Source organism: Peromyscus eremicus, chromosome 1, assembly GCF_949786415.1.
Source record: "Peromyscus eremicus chromosome 1, PerEre_H2_v1, whole genome shotgun sequence".
Taxonomy (NCBI): Eukaryota; Metazoa; Chordata; class Mammalia; order Rodentia; family Cricetidae; genus Peromyscus; species Peromyscus eremicus.
This window is the reverse complement of record NC_081416.1, coordinates 98,062,857-98,081,947: the sequence shown is the minus strand read 5'-3', so window position 1 is coordinate 98,081,947 and position 19,091 is coordinate 98,062,857. Positions and strand designations below refer to the sequence as shown.

Sequence of the window (19,091 nt, the reverse complement as noted above, 5' to 3'; positions counted from 1 at the left end):
TAGATTTCTTGAGTTCAAGGCCAGCCTGGTCTACATAGTGAGTTCCAGAACAGCCAAAGCAAACAGTGAGACTCTGTCTCAAAACAAAAGAAAAAACAAGAAAGGAGTCTCATGTTTTATCCTTGTTTTCATATACCAAATCACTTGCTCTTTAGACACACATACATGTATATCCCACAAACTACTTATCATTCCATATGGAAAATTCATTGCTACTGTTTTTATCTGCCTACATGTGCCCTGGGTCAAACTGGACCCTAGGACACTTACAAAGGGTCTCTGGATGACTAAAGTGCCATGTGTGGTGGTACACACCTGTAATCCTAGTATTTGGGAGGTAAAGACAGAAATATCAGGAGTTCAAAATCATTCTCACCTACTTAATGAGTGCAAAGCCTTCCTGGGTTACAGATTCTGTCTCAAAGAACATTTTTAAAAAAATGAGGCTGGGTGGTGACGCACGCCTTTAATCCCAGCACTCGGGAGGCAGAGCCAGGTGGATCTCTGTGAGTTCCAGGCCAACCTGGTCTACAGAGCGAGATCCAGGAAAGGCGCAAAGCTACACAGAGAAACCCTGTCTTGAAAAAAACCAAAAATAAATAAATAAATAAATGAGAAGTGGCTTACGTTGTAAGAACGGGGGTGCCTCTGTTTCCACTGTACCAGGAGCAGCTGGGCCACCACCAAGGTAGCAATGAGGATAAGGACCATTTCGGCATGCATGGCTTCGTGGCCACGATGTTTGGCATGCATACGTGCATGCTCGACCCTGAAAGCCAAAAAGACAGGGTAAGTCAAGGAAGGGATGGTGTGGTGGTAAAGGAACAGTGTTTCCTAGGGTATCCCTCTAGCCTATAGCTCAGAACATGGCCCTGGGTTTTTCATTTATTTATTTATTTGTTTGCTTGCTTATTTATTTATCTGTTTGTTTGTTTATTTTTGAGGCAGAGTATTTCTACAAAGCCCTGGCTGTCCTAGAACTCACTATGTAGACTAAGTTGGCCTCAAACTCAAATATCTGCCTGCCTCTGCCTCCTGAGTGCTGGAATTAAAGGTGTACATCACCACCCCCAGCAGCCCTGGGTTTTTCTTTTCTTTTCTTTTTTAAAGATTATGTATACAGCGTTTTTTGTTTTTTTTTTTTGCCTGCATGCCAGAAGAGGGCACCAGATCTCATTTCAGATGGTTATGAGCCACCATGTGGTTGCTGGGAATTGAACTCAGGACCTCTGGGAGAGCAGCTAGTGCTCTTAACCTCTGAGCCATCTCTCCAGCCCCAGCCCTGGGTTTTTCAACTGAAGGGTACCATGAAAACTAGGAGCTAAGACCCATGTTTGAGAAGATGGACATGGGTTAGAATAGAGGCTCTCCGGGTTCTATTTACAAAGCACAGCTATTAGGATTAGAGATGAATGATGTGCTGCTTGCCCCTCGTGGCAGAAACATAAGAAACCTTCCTTGAATCAAGAAGGAAATGCCAGGAGAAGCTTGTGTCACTGCCCATTTCAACCCTATTTCAACCTTGTCACTAGATGGAGAAAGCAGAGTTTATAGTCAGACTCTTAGCACTTATCACACCACGAAACAGTGTAACATTTAAGTGTGCTGATTCTAGAGTCTTGCTTTATTCATCATTCTCTTTGCCAGGGCTAGCGAGCAAGTTTAGGACTAACTAAAGGCTAAAAAATCTGAACTGCTTCAAGTCTATACTAATCCAAACATGTCTTCATCATCAGTATCAAGTAAACACCCTCTTCAAGGGCTCAAAGAAGTTCAATAATCAGACAACTGGACAATATATCTGAAACATTAATCTAAAGCTGGCATTTTCTGGTCTGGGCTGTATAAGAAAGATAGTTGAGTACACATTGTAACACTCTGGAGGCAGAGGCAGATGCATCTCTATGAAGTTGAAGCTAGCCTGTCTAAAACGCATTTGTGAGGCCTTGTCTAAAAACATATATACATATTTTACAATGAAACAAAAATATACCTACTTACAGCTTTAATCCATTGTACCTAATCCTAAACTCTGTGAAAACAAAGGACACAGCCACACCTCATTCCCAATGCCGAACCTTTAATATTTAGGATTGCATTAAAGCAACAAACAGAAAAATTGTTCCTGTTTCTATCACCATTTTCCTGTGCCCTTTCAGGTTAACAGTCCTAACCTATCTTTCTTTCTTTCATTTTCTTTTCTTTTCTTTTTTTTTTTTTTTTTTTGAGACCACAACTTACTATGTAGGCCAGGCTGGCCTTGAACTCACAGAGACCTAACTGCCTTTGCCTCCAGAGTCCTAGAATTAAAGGTGTGCACCACCATGCCCAGCCTGGTCGTAATCTTTTAAATCATTGTTCATGTAAAATGATGTAAACAACATTAATCCTGGTTTCTTTCTCTTACATATGATCCAGTTAAAAAATCTCCAGAATTTCCGGTGGTGGCATGAAACTTTAATCCCAGCACTTGGGAGGCAGAGACAGGTGGATCTCTGTGAGTTCAAGGCCAGCCTGGTCTACAAAGTGAGTTCTAGGATAGGCTCCAAAGTCACACAGAGAAACTGTCTCGAAAAACCAAAAAACAAACAAACAAATGGAGTGGACTGTCAGGCCTGGTATGACTGGCCTATATCCTAGCTACTTCAGAGGCTAGGGCAGAAGGATGGTAAATTCTAGGCCTGTCAGGGCTACACAGTAAGTTCAAGGTTAGCTTGGGCAACTTGATCAGACTCTGTTTCAAAATAAAAAGTAAAAAGAGGGCTGGAATTACAGCCCAGTGGTATGCTACTTGTTTAACATGTATGAGGCCTAGATTCAATCCTCAATATAAGAAAAAAAGGGGAGTGGTTGTAGTGGGTAGCCATTCCAACCTTGATCTGGAAGTTCCAGCCCCCACTGAGGCTTCGGTAACTGTCACACCTACAAGGCGGGGGCCAAGAGAGGACCCTGAAGACCCGAGATCCGGATGTGCCGTCTCTCTTGGTTCCTGGACTCTGGACGCCGGAGGCAGACCAAGCAGAGTTCTCCAGAGAACACTGCCAGACAGCGGCACCACGCCTTTCCTAGACCCTGCAACCTACCTATCCCTTCATTTGTAAGTTACGCCACTAATAAACCTCCCTTTTAACTACGTGGAGTGGCCTTAATAATTTCACCAATAGGTGGTGATAAGAGGCGGTAAGAAGTTACATAACTTATCCCACATCATATAGCTAGCAAATGGCAAAACTGGCTTCACCACAGGAGGATGCTTAGTACAAGTACCTACTTACTCTAGGACCAAGTGAACTGTTCAGAAGTGACCCAGATACTTGGAAAGGTTTCCAAAAGACCTGTCCAACTGGTCATAAGACACTGCATCCCATAGACAGAGAAGAAAAAGAGTAGTTACATAATTACTGGGTTAGCCTGTGGGACCCGAACTGGCACACTTACCTCCATTGCTCCTCTGGAGAGAGGTCTGACATATCAACCTATAGAAAGACATCACCAGAAAAATGTCATTGACTTAGAACTGTCCCCACCCAAAATAAGGGGCTCATCTACTCATCAATATTTTCAAGGAATTAAAGGAGGAGACTGCACATCTCACAATTTCTACAAAGCCTTTCCCACCACTACTTCACACTGATTTCCCCCATTTTCAGCTGCTAATATGTCTCAGGTTTTATGACTGAATGAATGTTGCATGGCTGAGCTATGTAATCCAAGACTGGGAGTCCTAACTCCCAAGATGTTCATAGGATAATGGACATATTTATTATCAGACTCTGTAAGTCTGATAATTGTAAGAATAAGCTATTGAAGAATGAAAAAGTGGGATTTGACCCAGTCTGGGTTGTTATAAACCAGGGAAAGTTTCTTGGAATAATTGTGAAATATTATCCAGAAATGAGAGGAATGTTCTAGGCAAAGGAAATTACATGGATAGGAAGGGGGGGAAGTTTACAGTATACAAACAATTAAGTATGGCTAGGATAAATATGAGTCAGAATTAGTAAGATATGAAGCTAGATAAAATATTACCATATAGCACCACACGAATGACCAAATAGGAACAGGCAGAACACTAGACCAGAGCAAAGTGATATTTGGCTCCTGCCCTGCTACTGACCTTAGAAGTGCATGACCTTCTAAACTCAAAGCTGATTCTACCTACTGTCTCTCAAATTTGGCATTACTGATATTTGGGGGTGCTTTTTATATGGGGGGGGAGAGAATGTGTCCTGTATATAATCAGTAGCATCCAGAAAGAACATCTATACATTGTCAAATTTATTCTGGGTGACAAAAGTTGCCCCTGTCAAAAACCTCTACTCCACATCCAGGCAGTGGGACCGGGTCCTGTGCTCAGTACATGAGTTGGCTGTTTGAAACCTGGAGCTAATGCAGGGACTCTTGGCTCAGCCTGGGAGGAGGGGACTGGACCTGCCTGGACTGAGTCTACCAGGTTGATCTCAGTTCAGAGATTGGGGGGGGGTAGTCTTTGCCCTGGAGGAGATGGGAATGGGGGGTGGGCTGGGGGGGAAGGGGAGGGGGGGCGGGAGGGGGGAGAACAAGGGAATCCGTGGTTGATATGTAGAATTAAATTATATTGTAAAATAAAATAAAATATAAAAAAGGATAAATAAGTATATTAAAAAAAACAGAACAAACAAACAAAAAACCTCTACTCCATAATATTACTACATCCTTGTCACTCAGAGTGCACCTTCTGCTTCTTTAGAGCCATACAGAAGCACACTGAAGTTTTATGCCAAATTGGGCTGGAAGTGTTCCCTGACAGCAAAGGAGATAAGGGCTTAGAAACATTCAAATGAATAAATTAAAAAAAAATTCCTTTATTCCCAACATGGAGGATGGGAAGTAAGCACAAAGCCCCACGTCTAGCTGACGAACTATTGGCAATTGATTGCTGCTGGGAGAGGGAGTCAGTTTTCTTCAACGGTGTGACACTGGTATACTGACCACAGCCGGGTATATGCCTCACACACAAGTCAACACAAACTGAACTCAATGAACTTTTTAAAAAGAGAGAAAGAACAAACGACGCTGGATAGGTAGAGAAGTGGAAGAAGGGGATGAACAAGCTCCAAATATATTAAATGAAATTCTCAAAAAATTAACTAAACATTACTAAAAATATTCTGTTAGTACTTAAGCTGCTCAAGGCCTAGTTTCTCACCAATTCAATAACTTCAGAAAAGCACTTTAAGGGCCTGGGGAAATAAATGTCTCAGTAGATAAAGCACTTCTTATACAGCATGAAGATGACAGTTCCAATCCTCAGCACCCACAGAAAATGCCATCTGATTTGCCTGTAATCCCCATGCTAGGAAGACAGAGGCAGGGGATCTCCAGCAAGTCAGAGAGCTGGACTAGCAGAATGTTCAGCTCTAGGTTCAGGTGAGAGACCCTACCCCAATATATACAAGGTGGAGAGCGATGGAAGAAGACATCAAAGTCAACTGTAGCCTCCACATGTATGTGCACATACATGCATGCATGCATATCCACACAGGTATGTCACAAAGATGTAAGAAGGGGGAGAGAATTAGAGAGAGAGAGAGAGAGAGAGAGAGAGAGAGAGAGAGAGAGAGAGAAGAAGAAGAAGAAGAAGAAGAAGAAGAAGAAGAAGAAGAAGAAGAAGAAGAAGAAGAAGAAGAAGAAGGGACATTTTAAATAGAACATTTGAGATAAAACACAGAACTTCACTATTAAGTCAAGTTTTACACAATAGCAAGTATTATCTGCGTGTGTACTGGGAGTGCTCAACACTGTGTAAGCCAAGCTTTCTGGCTTTTGTATGTCCTAGCTAAATTAAAAAAAAAAAAAAAAAAAAAACAACTAAGGCTTTGCTGAATCAATTTGGGTCACGGAATCAACCACTTTCCTTCCTTCTCCTGCTCTGCATGCTGCCTCACAGAATTTATTCAGGTGTCCTGACTCAGGCCTTCACCTTGCCAGGAACAGAGGTCAGATACTCCAAGAGAGAACAAATATATGGAAAAATCCAGAAAAGCTCAGTTGGGAGGTTCACGAACAGACAAATAAGGCTCTCATTTCTAAAGGAATAACTAATGTCCAAGTTTCATGCTACTTATTGAAAAGTCTTTACCAACTCAGACCTACTCCAGGCCAAGCTCATCTAATTATAATCCTCAAATCCATGGGACTCACTGCTGTTCCTGGGGCCTTTCCATGCTAGTCCTTCTCCCTGTAATGCTCTTTTCTTTCTTTTCCTATCCAAATCCAAGTTACTCTTTGAGAAGTCAGCTCCAATTTCACCTTAGTGAACTTCTCTAGCATGGACCAAAGAACTACATCGATCACCCGAGTGTTTGCTAGAGTTCTTGCCCAGCAGTCACAGGTTGGGGGTTCAATCCCCAGCCAGAGAGGGAAGGAAAGAAAAGCACAACTCAGAACTACCCCAGACCCACTAAATCAGAATCTGACTTTTTTTTCTTATATGTGTATTGGTGTTTTGCCTACATGTATGTCTGTGTGAGGGTGTCAAATCAAGTGGCGCTGAATTACAGTAGTTGTGAGCTGCCCTGTGGGTGGCAGGAATTGAACCTGGGTCCTCTGGAGGAGCAGCCAGTGCTCTTAATCACTGATCCATCTCTCCAGCCCCAGAATCTGACTCTTAACAAGACCTCCAGGTGATTGTTATAAATGTGAAACTTGAGAAACACTCTTCTAGAACATTCATTTACAGTATCATGCTATCTTAGACATGATTTCCAAATGATCTAATTGCTTAAGGCCAAGACCAGGCCAGTGCAAGCAAGGAATCTAGGGTTCAAAATCTGAGAAAGTACTCAGTCTCAGGTACTTATCTTGCACTTGTATAGCCTTGTGCTTCCTTAAGTTTGTGACCTAGCATTTTGAATGCCTTACCCCAGTTCTGGCCTGGCCTACTCTACCTTGCACCTCTCCCATATACCAGGAAGATGCCTCAGAACCAACACATATTTTACACTGCTTTTGTGTCTTCTAAGGAGAACCGCAAAGAACTGAGTAGTCTGAATATTTAAGTAATTGAGAAAAATCCTCTCCTATGATCTAAGTATGCTAACAAAAAAGCACACTACTTGGACATGCTGAAACAAGAGAATATACAAACACTTGAAAATGCCTAAAAAGTATCTGGGGAAAAAATATTTATTTGATACCAGAAAGCATCTAGAAAAATCATGTTAAAAAACTTTATGCAAGAAAATAAAAAAGGTACATACTCAAAAGAAAGAAAGAAAATCTACTGAAGGGCAAACTATGAACACACAAGAATACTGGACCAGGCATGGAAGTGTTTCTGAGAGAGAACCATGTGTATTATTATCTAAGTCCTACTTCTGCCATCTGAAAATAGAAGAGCTTTGAGTCCATCATGTGGCTATGAGGAAAGTACCCTGACAGTGAACTGTCTTTCCTCTAGAAGAGTGGGCATATGTATAAACTACTGAAGAAGCTGAAGAACTCAAAGTTGGTGAAGCATGGGACAGTAATGCTTCCAGAACCCCAGGGAAAAAAGATCAGAAGGGCAAGCCCTAAGGCTGAGAGTAGATTTGGGGCTTAAAGGATCATTAGCACTTCACAAAGTAATATAAATGTTAAGAATAACATATGAGGGTTGGGGATTTAGCTCAGTGGTAGAGCGCGAAGCCCTGGGTTCGATCCTCAGCTCAAAAAAAAAAAAAAAAAAAAAAAAGAATAACATATGATCTGGCTTTAATATTTTTGTCCAGAACCAAAGGTTACTTAAATAACATTCAAATGAGTCTTCTGGTTCAAGTGGAAAAACAAGGAAAGCTGTAAACTATAGCTATAATTAACTTGGACCATCTAGAAAGACATCCTTATTTGGTACCTCATTAAAGGAAGGAGTTTGTTCATCTGGGGCCAAGCACTAACCCAGTCTGAAGGTACTTTGTCTGAAGCTCATGTGGATAATTAGGCAGGCTACAGGGCAAGGGAAATAACTGATGGTCCCATAACCAACACCCAAAACATACAATCAAAAAACATGCATACAATGTTTTACCGCTAGCCAACCCCTCTGCTCCTAGGATCTCACAAGTCATGCCAACCTACCTAAGTCCAGATTTAAAAGAAGTTAAACAAAAATGCTAGACAGGGAGAAAGAGAAAATTTTGCAAAGACAGAAAATGATCAAAGTTGGGGGCTATGTTTTCTAAGGTGCAAAAGATTTAAGTACCCACCCCTATGTGTCCACAAGCAGACCTGCTGTCCTCCACAAATAGCATACATCCTGTGATCTTTGTTTTTACATAAGCTTTGTCTCTTAAGCCCCTCTCTTCCACCAAATTAAATTCTCTCCACAAACACTGAACAAATCCTCCTGGGTTTTGGAAAGCTCTTTAGAGCATCCTCCACACTTTTTACTATGTAAATCTAAATACAATACCCATATCCTAAAAGCTTATTAGGAAACAGAAAATTTCAGAATCCACACAAAACCCCCTATATCAGAATCTGCAATCCAATAAGATACTGAAATAATTTATATGCACACTAAAGTTTAAGAAGTATTGCTACTATATTCAGCACTCATATTCACAATCTGCATCTGTAAGTATATGCATCTCTACACTTGGCTCTTTTCATTAAAAAATAACTTTACTACTAAGATCTAATTCAAATAGTAAGAAAATAGCCCATTTTAAAAGTACAGTAGTCATTAGTTTTTAGTATATTCACAGAATTGGGCCACAATCACCCAAAAAAGAAATCACATAACTGCAATCAGTCACTTTCCATTCTTCTCCCAGAATATAGCAACTATTTACTTACTTTCTACCACTATCTAGATTTGCTTAATATAGGCAGTTCATAAAATCCTGCAATAATATGGTCTTTTGTGGCTGGCTTCTTTCACATAGCATAACTGTTTTCAAGGTTCATTCAATTTGTACTATGTATAGTAGTTCCCTTCTTTTGATTATCAACAACATTCCAGCATATGGATATATCATATTTCTCCATTCACTTGCTGGCAGCATTGGGGTCATTGACTCCTGAGCTATTACAAATAATGTTGCTATATGAACATTTGTCCCTAATGTTGTATAAATGTATGTTTTCATCTCTCTTGAGAAGATGGCTAGGAGTGTAACTCCTGGACCACATGACAACTCTATTTTCTGAGAACTGCCAAACTGTTTTTCATAGTAACTGCATTTTACAGTCTCATGAGCTACTGCTCTGATTTCTCCACATCCTTCCCAACATTTGTAATCTTTTTTCTTTCTTTTCTTTTCTTTCTTTCTTTTTTTTTTTTTTTTTTTTGGTTTTGTTTTTTTTTTGGTTTTTCCAGACAGGGTTTCTCTGTGTAGTTTTGGTGCCTGTCCTGTATCTCACTCTGTAGATCAGGCTGGCCTCGAGCTCAGAGATCCTCCTGGCTCTGCCTCCCAGGTGCTGGGATTAAAGCGCGCGCCACCATCACCCAGCTGTAATCTTTGTTTTTTTAATTTCTGTATTTTTACTGTGAATGGAGCACATGCCACAGCACAGTAGTGAAAGTGAGGACAACCTGCAGGAGTTGGTCAGCTCCCTCCACCATGTGGTTTCCAGGGATGTTATCCTCTAACTTCCGTGCCACCCCCTACACACACACACACACACACACACACACACACACACACACACACACACATTTATTTGTTTTGGAGGGTGTAAATGTCATGGCACAGAGAACAATTTATGACAGTTGGTTCTCTCTTTCCAACACGTGGATTCTGGGAATCAAACTAAGGTCATCAGGCTTAGCAGTCAGTGCCTTTACCCACTGAGCCATCCCATAGACTTGTGAGTTAATTTTTGTATATGCTGTGCAGCAGGAGTCAAGCTTCATTCCTCCATAAAATTTAATTTAAAAGTATAGCTGGGGATGGCTCAGAAAAGTGATTGTTGTGCAAGTTAAAATAAAGACCTAAATTCAGATCTCTAGCACCTACAGAGAAGCTGGGTAATGTGGTGATATTGTGTTCCCCAAAATATTGTGCACCCTAATAAACTTATCTAGGGTCAGAGAACAGAACAGCCACTAGATATAGAGGCCAGAAAATGGTGGCAGACACACACCTTTAATCCTAGCATTCTGAAGGCAGAGATCTGTCTGGATCCCTGTGAGTTCAAAGCCACACTGGAAACAGCCAGGCATGGTGACACACACCTTTAATCCCAGGAAGTGAAGGCAGGAAGCAGATAGGTATATAAGGCGTGAGGACCAGGAACTAGAGCTTAGTTAAGCTTTTAGGCTTTTGAGCAGCAGTTTGGCTGAGATCCATTCAGATGAGAACACAGAGGCTTCCAGTTTGAGGAAACAAGATCAGCTGGGGAATTGCTGAGGTGAGGTTAGCTGTAGCCTGTTCTGTGTCTCTGATCTTTCCGTACTCACCTCAATACCTGGGTCCGGGTGTGTTTTTATTAATAAGATCTTTTAAGATTCGTGCTGCAGGGTAAGGCAGCCTGCATCTGTAATCCCAGCACCAGCGAAGGAGGGTGACTTAGTGAGGGCTTTATTGCTGTGGTAAAACACCATGACCAAAAGCAACCTGAGGAGGCATGTTACCTTATAGCTTCTAGCCCCTCATCCAGGGAAGTCAGGGCAGAAGCCTGTTGCTGTAGAATTTTTCTCCAGCTCCTGTCACCAAGTCCCGCCAGTCCCAGAGCCCACTTATAAAATAAACACACAAACTCTTATATTATTTAAACTGCTTGGCCATTAGCTCAGGCCTGTCATTGTCTAGCTCTTACTCTTATATTTAGCCCATTTCTATTAATCTTTACTTTGCCACATGGCTTGTGGCTTACCGGTACTTTACATCTTCCTTGTCCTGATGGCGGCTGGCAGTGTCTCTCCCTCAGCCTTCCACTTCCCAGAATTCTTTTCCTTGTCCCGCCTATACTTCCTGCCTAGCCAATGGCCAATCAGTGATTTATTTACTGACCAATCAGCAACACACTTGACATACAGACCATCCCACAGCACTTCCCTTTTTCTTTTCTTAAAAAGGAAGGTTTTAACTTTAACATAGTAAAATTACATATAACAAAACAATTATCAAGCAAGAATTATAGTTACAATATTAAAGAAGAGATCCTATCTATCTTCTATTTGTAAGTTTAAGGTTTTATATCTAACTTATCTTTTATTATAACTAAGGAAAATTGTAAGTATCTAGTCTTTAACCACATCAAAGACCTCAGAAGGATATAACACTGCCTGAGAAATGGGAGAAGGATGCAAGCAACTTTTGGGAGTCTTGCAGGGTAGACAGAGACAGCTGAGCCTGGACAGTCATGCAAAGTTTTCTTGTAAAGTTGGGGCATCTGTCTTCAGCCCACAGGCCTAGAGTCTCTTATTCACTTTTTTCTGTGTCTTGTAGAATGTCTGGCAGTTTTCTTTGCAAAGCAGGAACCTGAAGGACCGTTTTGTCAAGCAAAGTTCAGTGGTCATCTTTCTATGGGTCCTGCATGTCCAGTTGATCAAGCAGTCCAGGCAAGAACAGTTTCTTGCCCAAATGGCTATTTTTGTCAAGGTGAAGATAAACTCCATATGGAGTGTCTTCGATGCCCATCCTCCTCTCTGAAGTAAATCGGTGCTGTCAGGAGCAGACATGTCTCATTGTCCAAAAAGTCTAAACTTTTAAAACATTTTAAATGCCATATTCTGTAGGTCTTTGAAGTGTTTGAAGACTACCTATCTATCTGAAATATATCTATGTATACCTAGAAGACTTAACTAACATGGCTACAAATATTATCATAGATGACTAACTATTAATCTATTTTTTAATTATCCATTACAATTTTAAATGAGTTACATAAACATAATACCTCAAACAAGAATAGAAATATATATACAGTATAACAAAATTAAGTTTAAACTTGTATCAATAAACTAAAATCTATAGCGATGTAAAACATTTCAAACAAGTTGTTACTCTTTAAAAGTAGGTTCATTAATCTACCCTTTCATCCTATCATATCTAAACTATCCCCTTTTTTTCTTTAGAAAGAGATTGTATTTATAATCAACCTGCTTTAAATAAAAATATTGGTTTTTGTCTGTCCCACACCAGAGGGCTCTTCTGATTTGGGACATAAGAATCTCTTAACCATTTTTTTTTTTTTTTTTTTTGAGCAATATGTCTGGGTTTAGAGGGGGAGTGAGCCAATTCCATCTCTAAAGCCAGCTTGGTATATTTGGGAATTTGGGCGTAGCTTCTCTTACTACTTCCTGCTGGAGGGGGGCGCTGTATCTTCTGGAGACAGAAAGAAAATTTTAGGATCATGGAGTAGTCCATGAGGCTGTATATCTGAGCCAGTTGACTTGAAACCATTCTGGATGTTGAATCATCTGGGCCATGGTGTCATTGGAGACCTTTCAGGGGGTCTTGGCTGGTCAAACCTGATGTATCTTAATCTGGAACAAATCCATAGTCTCTGGCTTTCTGTGGAAACAAGAGCAGAGACTCTTTTCCAAAGCAACATATCCTTATATCCAAATTTTGAAGTCAAGGTACCTTTAAAATATACATTTTGGCATAACTCAACAGCTTTTACAATCAAATGTTTTTCTGCAGTTACGAATATCAAAGAGAACATAATCCAGATTCTTTGTGTGGTAGCCATCTTTATGTGGCTTATTTTTTTATATTAGCGTGAGCCTATTGCTTTAAACTGCAGCCTTCTAAGCCTGAAATGGGGCAGTGGCTGCTGGCTCCGCCCACTTAAGCTTCCCAACATGGCGACGGTCCGCTTTCCGCCAGCTCTGGGAGCCATGACTCTCAGAAATAGTGGGTCTACACTTTTACCAAAGTAGCGTGTAGCCCAGAAACCTCTTTTTTTGTTTTGTACTAGCAAAGGCTAAATTCACCACACAGTTTAATGTGCTACTTGCAGAGGCCTCATTCCCACCATACTGCAGGTCGAGAGCGCACGCTAGGAACCCGCCAGTAGCTCAAACCGGCAGCTGCCGCTTATTTGAGAGAGACAATTAGGAAGCTGTTTTTAGGTCCGTTTTAGAATCTTTTTTTAAGTTTTTAGGTGGAAACTCTTGCCACCACGTTGGACGCCATTTGTTGCTGTAGAAGCCTAGAGGCAGGAACTGATGCAGAAGTCATGGAGGAGTGCTCCTTACTGACTTATTACTCCCCATGGCTTGCTCACTCAGGACCACCAGCCAGAGGTAGCACCACCCACACTAAGCAGGTCCTCCCACATTAATCATCAAGAAAATGCATCACAGGTTTACCCACAGGCCAATCTTGTGCGGGTATTTTCTCAATTCATTCAAAATGACCCTAGTTTATATCAAGTTGACATAAAACTAGCCAGCACAGATGGGAGATATGGATTGAACATGACAGGACACACACATATCAATGCATTGGTATAAAGATGTATAATCTAAGCTATCTTATAGACAACACTTGCTTTGAGTTCCAAAAGAAATAAAAACATTTTTGTGGGCTCCTAGGCAATGTGCTTTCCATAACTAAGGAGGAAGTGAGCCTGAGGCCAGGTATCTCCCCACAACTGTAAGTGTTCTGCCTTGGCTGACAAGGTCACCATGCTGTTACAACTAAGATTCTCTTCTCTACTGAGCCTATCTGATCACTCAGAGTAAGTTTTAGGTTCACACTAAATCTCACATTACCTAAAAGCTTCCCCCCAAAAGTGACACCTATACTCATATCAATAATGTAGTAATTTGACAATCATTGGACAACAGTGAGCATTCTGTTTAAAAAAAAAAAAAAAAAAAAAAGCCAGGCAATGATGGCGCACGACTTTAATCCCAGCACTCAGGAGGCAGAGCCAGGTGAATCTCTGTGAGTTCGAGGCCAGCCTGGGCTACCAAGTGAGTTCCAGGACAGGTTCCAAAGCTACAGTCTCAAAAAAAAAAAAAAAAAGCCTGACATAGAAGCCAGGTTGTACATACTTCTAACTCCAACAGTTGAGAGGCTGGGGCAGAAAGAATTATAAATTCAAGGCAAGGCCAGCCTGGGCTACACAGTGAGAGCTATTTAAAAAGAAAGGTGGGAGGGAGGGGAACCCTTGTCAGCCAAGGCAGAAGAACACTTAATGTTCTACATTAACATTAATGACCTACAAATGTCAAGGGCAAAGAAAGATGCCTGAAATTTTGACAGCAATACATTGCAGTAGAATATTATTTTAAGGTGTGGTGTGTTACTTTTGTTTATGTTGCATTTGTTTAACTCTGTGAAGCTGTGTTACTTTGCCTGTCTAAAACACCTGATGGTCTAATAAAGAACTGAACAGCCAATAGCAAGGCAGGAGAAAGGATAGGTGGGGCTGGCAGACAGAAAGGATATATAGGAGAAAACTGGAAGGAAGGTGGAGCTAGGAATGAGAAACAAAGGGGAGGGCCCAGGGGCCAGCCACACAGCAAGCCACAGAGTAAGATTTACAGAAGAGAATAGGAAAGTCCAGAGGCAAAAGGTAGATGGGATAATTTAAGTTAAGGAAATCTGGCAAGAAACAAGCCATACCAAGGCCGGCCTTCATAATTAAGAATAAGCCTCCATGCATGATTTATTTGGGATGCAAATATCGATGGCGGCTCCCCAAAATAGTAAAAACTCCCAACAACAATTAATAAATATTTTTCTTTCACTTAATTACAAAACAAGCATAAAGCATTTGCCCTTATAAAACTTACCTTTAATGCAGAAGACAAACAAATTTTACTTATTTATATATAAAAATACGCCCATCGTTAACAGCTTAGATGCAAGATTGTAAAGCATCTGTAGCGAACTTAATGCCCTCCGGGGTTCTCCCATTGTACTGTAAGCCTGTATTTAAGACCTCTTCCCTCCTTCAATAAACAGCATTCGGCATTAAAAAAAAAAATATGCCCATATTTTGTGTATGGGTATTTTGCCTGCCATGTAAATCTGTGTATCATCCGTGTGCCTGGTGCCCTCAGAGATCAGAAGAGGGTACCGGATCCCCTGGGACTGGAGTTACAGATGGTTGTAAGCTGCCATGTGAGTGCTGGGAATCAAACCCAGGTCCTATGGAAAAGCAACCAGAGCTCTTAACCCCTGAGCCATTCATCTCTCTAGCCCCATGAAATTATTTCTTATATAAGTATTCTGAGCAGAGACAACACAGGCTAAGAGAAGAAAGAGTGAAGGAAACAACTTTGCTGTTCCATACAGACAGTCTGCTTTCCCTAAAAGCTTTTCAATATGTGCAGAACAGACTGGGGAAAATGAACAATGTCAGTCCATGTGGTGTGTCTTAATTGTGTATTTTTCACTCCAAGAAGTGGCCTTAGGACAATAGTTACTCTTTTCTCAATGAAGAAACAAACAAAGCTCCAATCTGGCACAACCCTTCATTGCTATGTTAACAAACAGGGCATGTCTCCATGTTTATGCAGCTACAAAATGAGAGGACTTGCCTTAGATGGTGGTCAAGTTCTCTTAAGCTAAAATAGTGTAATTCACACCAAATTCCCTCACTGTAAACTTCTGGAATCAGCTACAATACTTTGTTCGTCAAAACTGCCAGTTTCCTTAGTTACCATAGTAACTAAGTAAAAAGCAAAATGCCTTTTAGTCTGGTGAAGTATGTCAAAGCTGAATGCCACCAAATTAACTCAGCAACAATTTACCTTAGGCTCTGCAAATATCAGGAGTATCCATCAACAAGATCATGACCTCCTACCCACATGCACATATACACACATACACCTATTTTAAAAGAACAAAAATCAATCTTCTGAGTCTCAACTCCTTATTATAACATAGAAGGTACTTTATACTCTAATCCAACTACTTTATTTCCCCTCTTTCTGCCCAATGGCTTTACTTCAGTCACACAGAATCAGACACACTCTAGCGTGTCCTTCTCTCCCACCACGGCGCTTTGGCTGCTGCTATGTCTTTTCCTCAAATCCCCTCCCCTGCACTGTTTGGTTCACTCCTCTCTCCCCTGAACGGATGTAGGACACTTATCACTTCCTTTGTGAGACAGATATTCTGAAATTTTATTCATTCATATAGAGCCACTCAAAAACTTATTGTTTAGCTCCAGACTAGGAGTATAACAACAACAATTAATGCTTCTCATGAACAGGATAGGGTCCTGGTTGCCCTTTCTGTCATAGCAGCATGGTTTAAATAGAGGCTCATTTGTTTGAACACTTGGTCCTGAGTTGGTAGGATGGTTTGGGAAGGATTAGGAGGAGGAGGAGGTGTGTCACTGGGGACAGGCTTTGAGTTTTCAAGACTCCATCATCCTCAGTATGTAATCTTACAGATCCAGGTGTGAGTTCTCAGCTGTTCCTGCCTTCATACCTTTGCCCCACCATCATGGACTCTAATCCTTTGAAACTGTAAACCCAATTAAACACTGTTTTTGTTTTTTCGAGACAGGGTTTCTCTGTGTAGCTTTGCACCTTTCCTGGAACTCACTCTGTAGCCCAGGCTGGCCTCGACTCACAGAGATCCACCTGGCTCCGCCTCCCGAGTGCTGGAATCAAAGGCGTGCAAAAGTCCTGGCTGTCCTGGAACTCGCTTTGTAGTCCAGGCTGGCCTCAAACTCACTGAGTTCCGCCAGCCTCTGCCTCCCAAGTGCTGAGACTAAAGGTATGTGCCACAACCACCTGGCTAAACACTTTCTTTTATAAGTTGCCTTGGTCAAGGTGTTTTGTCACAGCAATAGGAAGTAACTAAAATAGCAGCATGTAGCATCAAGGCACTATCTTTGAAGCAAAAGGCTGGCACCTTGATTTTGGACTTTTCAACCTCTAGAACTGTGAGAAATAAATTGGTTGCAGACTACTTAGCCTAAGGTATTTTGGTACAGCAGCTTTAACACACCAAGCCACTCCTCAACTAGCAAATTCTAACACCTTTCATCTGAAATACTGTGATAGCCTCTTAACTGTCCTCTTTGACTCTACAACCCAGCCTCCTCAAAAGAACCAAGATCATTTTAAAATGTAAATCAGTTCACCTCACTCTCATTTTCAAAATCACCCAAAATTTTCTCATTGTCCTCTCAATAAAATTCAACATATTTGAAAGAATATACAAGGGCTTATCTGTCTAGTCCTGTCACTGATCGTATATATTACTATTCTTTCCTTGCTAACCATGACCCACAGAGGCTTTCTTTTATGGGTATAGTCATTTCTAGCTTGTTCCTACCTGTTTGTATTTATTCTCCCTTCACTTGAATATATCTACTTCTATCTTGAAACTGCTAAATTTTAACCACTCTAGTCTTAGTTCAATCACTTCTGCAGAGGCTCTCCATAACCACCATATTTACAGCAGCCCTTTCCCTCTGGTGACCTTTATCATGTTACTCTACTTTCCTCAAAGCGCTATCACCATTTGGAATTATCTTGTTACTTGTTCATTATCTAGTTTCCCCATTAGGAAACAAACTACTCAAGAACAACAGCTGGCTGTCTTGTTCACTGCTAAATTACGAGAGCTAAAAAATGCCTGATACATTAAAGATTTAAGTATAGATGTCTATGTGGTGGCTTGAATAAGAAATGCTCTCCATAGTCTGGGGCATTAGAACATTTGGTTCCCAGATGATAAGTAGTTTGGGGAGGTGTGGAGGTGTGGCCTTGTTGGTGAAGGTATGTCACTAGGTGTGGGCTTTGGGAGCTTAAAGTCTCACCCTACCTCCAATTCACTCTCTCAGCTTTATGCTCATGATTCAAGATGTGAGCTCCCAGCATCCCGCTCTAGCCACCATGCCTGCCTACTACCTCCGTCCTGCCATTATAGACTCCATCTCTCTGGAACTATAAGCCAAAATAAACTGTTTCTTTTATAAGTTGCCTTGGTCATGGTGTTTTATCACAGCAACAAAAAGTAACACAGTCCCTGATTTACAGCCTTACTTTTTTCCTTTTTTTAAGATTATTTTTTATTTATTTGTTTGTTTGTTTGTTTATTTATTTATTATGTATACAGCATGTATGACTGCAGGCCAGAAGAAGGCACCAGATCTCACTACAGATGGTTGTGAGCCACCATGTGGTTGCTGGGAATTGAACTCAGGACCTCGGGAAGAGCAGTCAGTGCTCTTAACCTCTGAGCCATCTCTCCAGCCCCTTAGTCTTACTTTTTAATGATGTAAAAGCACACGCATTCAATTGCATCATTCCTCAAATTTCAATCATTTCTTAGGCTAACAATATGTAACAAAATACCTTCTTTTAGATTTTCTATTAAACTTGGCTAGGTAGTGGTAGTGCACACCTTTAATCCCAGCACTCAGGAGGCAGAGGCAGGTGGATCTTTGTGAGTTTGAGGCCAGTCTGGTCTACAGAGTTCCATGACAACCAGAGTGGTTACACAAAGACACCCTGTCTTTAAAAAAAAAAAAAAAGTCATTAAATATATATATATATGTGCATGCACACGTCATGGCATATGGGAAGGCCAGAGGTTAACTTGTGAGTTGGTTCACTCCTCCCATCATGAGTCCTAGGAACTGGACTCAGGTCAGCAGGCTTGACCAAGCACCTTTGCTCACTGAGTCACCTTGCGGGTAGGTGATGCAGCTATGGCAGCAAGCCCAACTTTAGTCAATCACAAGAGCAAAAGGGTAAACAACTGATACTCTACAGGATGCTATGTTGGTAATTGTAAAGCAAGTATATTAAATGCATTTTTAGTTTCTATTTTCAACTTGCAATGGGCTTACCAAGACAAACCTAATCATAAATGAAAAAGAATCTATATGTGAAGAAGTAAAGAATTACTAAACAATTTTAATTACATTCTTATGACAATCATCTCAGCACTCCAGAAGGTGCTTCAGAAAGAGGATCATAGATTCAAGGTCAATCTGAACTACCTAGTAAGACCCTGTCTCAAAACTGAGAAACAGGGTCTGGTAACTCAGTGAGTAAACAAACTGCTTGCTATACAAGCACAAGGACCTATGTTCATATCTCTAGCATGCATGTAAAATCAGAGTATGGCAGTGTGCATCTGTAACTCCAGTACCAGGGGACAGAGACAGACACATCCTGGAGGCTCACTGGCCAG

At 41.1% G+C, this 19,091-nt stretch overlaps 1 protein-coding gene across 4 annotated transcripts in view; it reads right to left on the bottom strand.

Annotated features, from left to right (window-relative positions):
- The window catches only part of Rnf121 (ring finger protein 121), a 70,393-nt gene that overhangs the window by 34,422 nt on the left and 16,880 nt on the right, over positions 1-19,091 (bottom strand). For all 4 annotated transcript variants that reach the window (XM_059269896.1, XM_059269905.1, XM_059269890.1 and 1 more), the window contains exons 2-3: positions 3,439-3,476; positions 628-769 (exon numbers count right to left, since the gene is read on the bottom strand). In XM_059269896.1, the coding sequence (XP_059125879.1) occupies positions 628-769; positions 3,439-3,476 (180 nt within the window). The remainder of the gene's footprint in view (positions 1-627; positions 770-3,438; positions 3,477-19,091) is intronic.